The sequence below is a fragment of the Citrus sinensis genome, chromosome 6 (assembly GCF_022201045.2).
Source record: "Citrus sinensis cultivar Valencia sweet orange chromosome 6, DVS_A1.0, whole genome shotgun sequence".
Lineage (NCBI taxonomy): Eukaryota > Viridiplantae > Streptophyta > Magnoliopsida > Sapindales > Rutaceae > Citrus > Citrus sinensis.
Window position 1 is genome coordinate 17898348 of NC_068561.1, and position 2838 is coordinate 17901185.

Below are 2838 nucleotides of genomic sequence, written 5' to 3' on the forward strand. Positions count from 1 at the left end.
GTTCTGATAAAAACAACGTTAAACACAGTAAATCGGCAATAATTTATCATTATTTTTTTATCAACTCTTTTATCTCTTTAACATTTTCAATAGTTTTCACTTGAGAACTAGTGATGTTTACCGGATACCCATCGCATTTTCCTCGACATCTAATACTTCCATTCCACATGCCACGATCCCACAACAGTACTGTAATAGCAAATGCCAAATGGAGCCAAAATCTTGGTCCCAGCACTATTCCATCGGCTAGTATCTCTCTATTCGGTCCTCAAATTCCTACTTTTGCATGTGCATGCGCTTGAATATTTAATGAGTAATGTAATGTAGGCATATTTTTTTTGCAATCGGTGTAGTCTACGTAAACCCGTCAACATCCCATCACATGATCACTGGAATATGTGCATCATATTTTTAGATTTTTTTTTCTTTTGCCGCTTATTATTTTTCCTTTTTCCTGAGAAATAATAAATAAGAATTGCAGGGTCATGCAAACGTACGTGGAATTCCTTTTTCATTAATCAATAATAGCTTCCAACTTCGACGATGCGAGGATCAACTTGTAGTCCAGTAAAACTATCGAAACTCAAACGCACATCGAGGGCGTAGTACCAAAGAACAAACCATCGGATCATTAATTAAATTTTCTCAACTAACAACCAACCCCGAACTCACTTTCCCCTTCCCTCTTTCTTGTTCGCGTTGTTCAAAATTTCTATATAAACCCTAACCCTGCCCGCAGTTTCAGTCACTCAAGCTTGTAAACAGAACCTGATAACTAGCTATAACCAAGCAAAAGCCTCCCTGAAGAATCCTCATGGCTGCTCTTAAGCTTGTTTGTGCTTTGCTTTTGTGCATTCTGGTGACTGCCCCGGTGACTAATGCCATAACATGCGGGCAGGTGACAGCCTCCTTGGCTCCATGCATCCCTTTCTTGAGAACTGGAGGGCGTTTTCCTCCACCGCCATGCTGTAGCGGCGTCAGGTCTCTCAACGGCGCCGCCAGAACCACCCCTGACCGCCAAGCTGCATGCAACTGCTTGAAACGAGCTTACGGAACAATCCGCGGCATCAAACCTAATGTTGCCGCTGGCCTTCCTAGTCAATGTGGAGTCAGAATTCCTTACAAGATCAGCCCCAGCACCGACTGCTCTAGGTATGTTAATCAATTACTCCACCCTCTTTAATTCTTTTTGTTTTTATTTTTTTTTTCAATTTTCTGATTGTTAATTATGTAATTCTTAATTAGAATTTTGTTTTTCATGTTTCTGTGATGCAGGGTCAGGTGAAGTTGAGTTTGAGCTCTGTGACTTTCCAAGTATGATTGACTGAGAAGAATAAATAAATAAAGAATATCTATGTTAATTTCTTTGTCCGAACGAGTCTCCACTTGTATGAGTTTCACTCTCATGTCATGTTTGTATATTTGCTTTTTATGTCATATTAAATATGTAAACGCGATCTGTGTTTTGAGTGATTAATTATAGTTATTTTGTGGTATTATCTTAAAAATTCTCTCTTATTTTATGTCCCTCTCTATCATTTTGAATCATGAGAGAATCTCGAACCATTGTTCGTTATGTTCTAAAGTCATGGAGACAGTGCCACCAATTCCTCATCATACTACAAAGACAATTCCAATTCCAAATCTAATTTTTACAAAGACAGTTCCCAATCCTCTAATTCAAGCTAACACAATATCTATATAAACAAGAAATAGAAATTGACAAAAGGTTCTAAGAGCATCACCAAAAGGCTCTTCAAATAAGATTTTATTACTTATTTGAAGAGCCACATCAATATTTAAAACTCCAAAAGACACTCTAATTAAGATTCTTCAAATAAGAATTGATTCTCTCTCTTCAAATTTGGAGAGTTAATTTCTCCCTCTTCAATTTATATTTTATTACTTTTCATTAAAGAAAGAGAGAGAAGTGCTTTAATTGCTATTGACTTTTCCTTTCAAAACTAATTATATGATTAAAATAATATTAACTTATTTATATTTGAAGAGTCTTTTGGAGAATATCATATTTTTCACCCTTCTATTTGCCACATAGATAAGCAAATAAGTATTTGAAGAGGAAAATTTATAGAGGTTTTTAGAGATGATCTAACAGTTTTTAATCCTAAGTATTGACCGAGAAGAATAAATAAATAAATAATTATGTTAATTTCTTTGTCCGAATGAGTCTCTACTTGTGCGAGTCTCACTCTCATGTCATGTTGTATCTTTGCTTTTTATGTCATATTAAATATGTAATCCTGATCGGTGTTTTGAGTAATGAATTATAATTATTTTGTGGTATTATATTATAAATTCTCTCTTATTTTATGTTGACGACATCTCTATATCATTTTACATCATGAGAGAATCTTGATTCAATAAGCATCATGTTCTAATGTCATGGAGAGTGTACTGTAAATTCCTAATCACACTGCAAAAACAATTCTGATTCCAAATCTAATTATTATAAAGACAATTTCTAATTACCAGCAAGCGCGTAAATTAGCTGTCATGAGACTGTTATAACTTAACCAAAATCCTCAGTTCAAGGTTTAAGAATGCAGTTGCGTCAAATACTTCTTGGGAGAGCTTTGCCGCCCAAGTGGTCCTATCCGACTCGAATCTGGATTAGTCGAGACCTAATGTGATCTTCGGATACCATATGATTTAATATACAAAAAAAAAGACAATTCCCAATCCTCTAATTCAAGCTAACACAATATCTAATTCCTATATATATATAGACAAAAAATATGAATTAACAAAATGGTTCTAACAGTTTTTAATCCTATTGTATTGATCGGTAAAATGTACTTTTATCAAAATACTAATTAG

At 34.7% G+C, this 2838-nt stretch overlaps 1 protein-coding gene across 1 annotated transcript; it reads left to right on the forward strand.

The window, feature by feature from the left end:
* Positions 1-500: 500 nt before the first annotated feature.
* Positions 501-1508, forward strand: LOC102624419 (non-specific lipid-transfer protein 1-like). Its single transcript, XM_006481118.3, has 2 exons — positions 501-1152; positions 1276-1508. The coding sequence occupies exons 1-2, from the start codon at positions 815-817 to the stop codon at positions 1283-1285; spliced, it is 348 nt and encodes a 115-aa protein (XP_006481181.1). The 5' UTR covers positions 501-814; the 3' UTR covers positions 1286-1508.
* The last annotated feature ends 1330 nt before the right edge of the window (positions 1509-2838 follow it).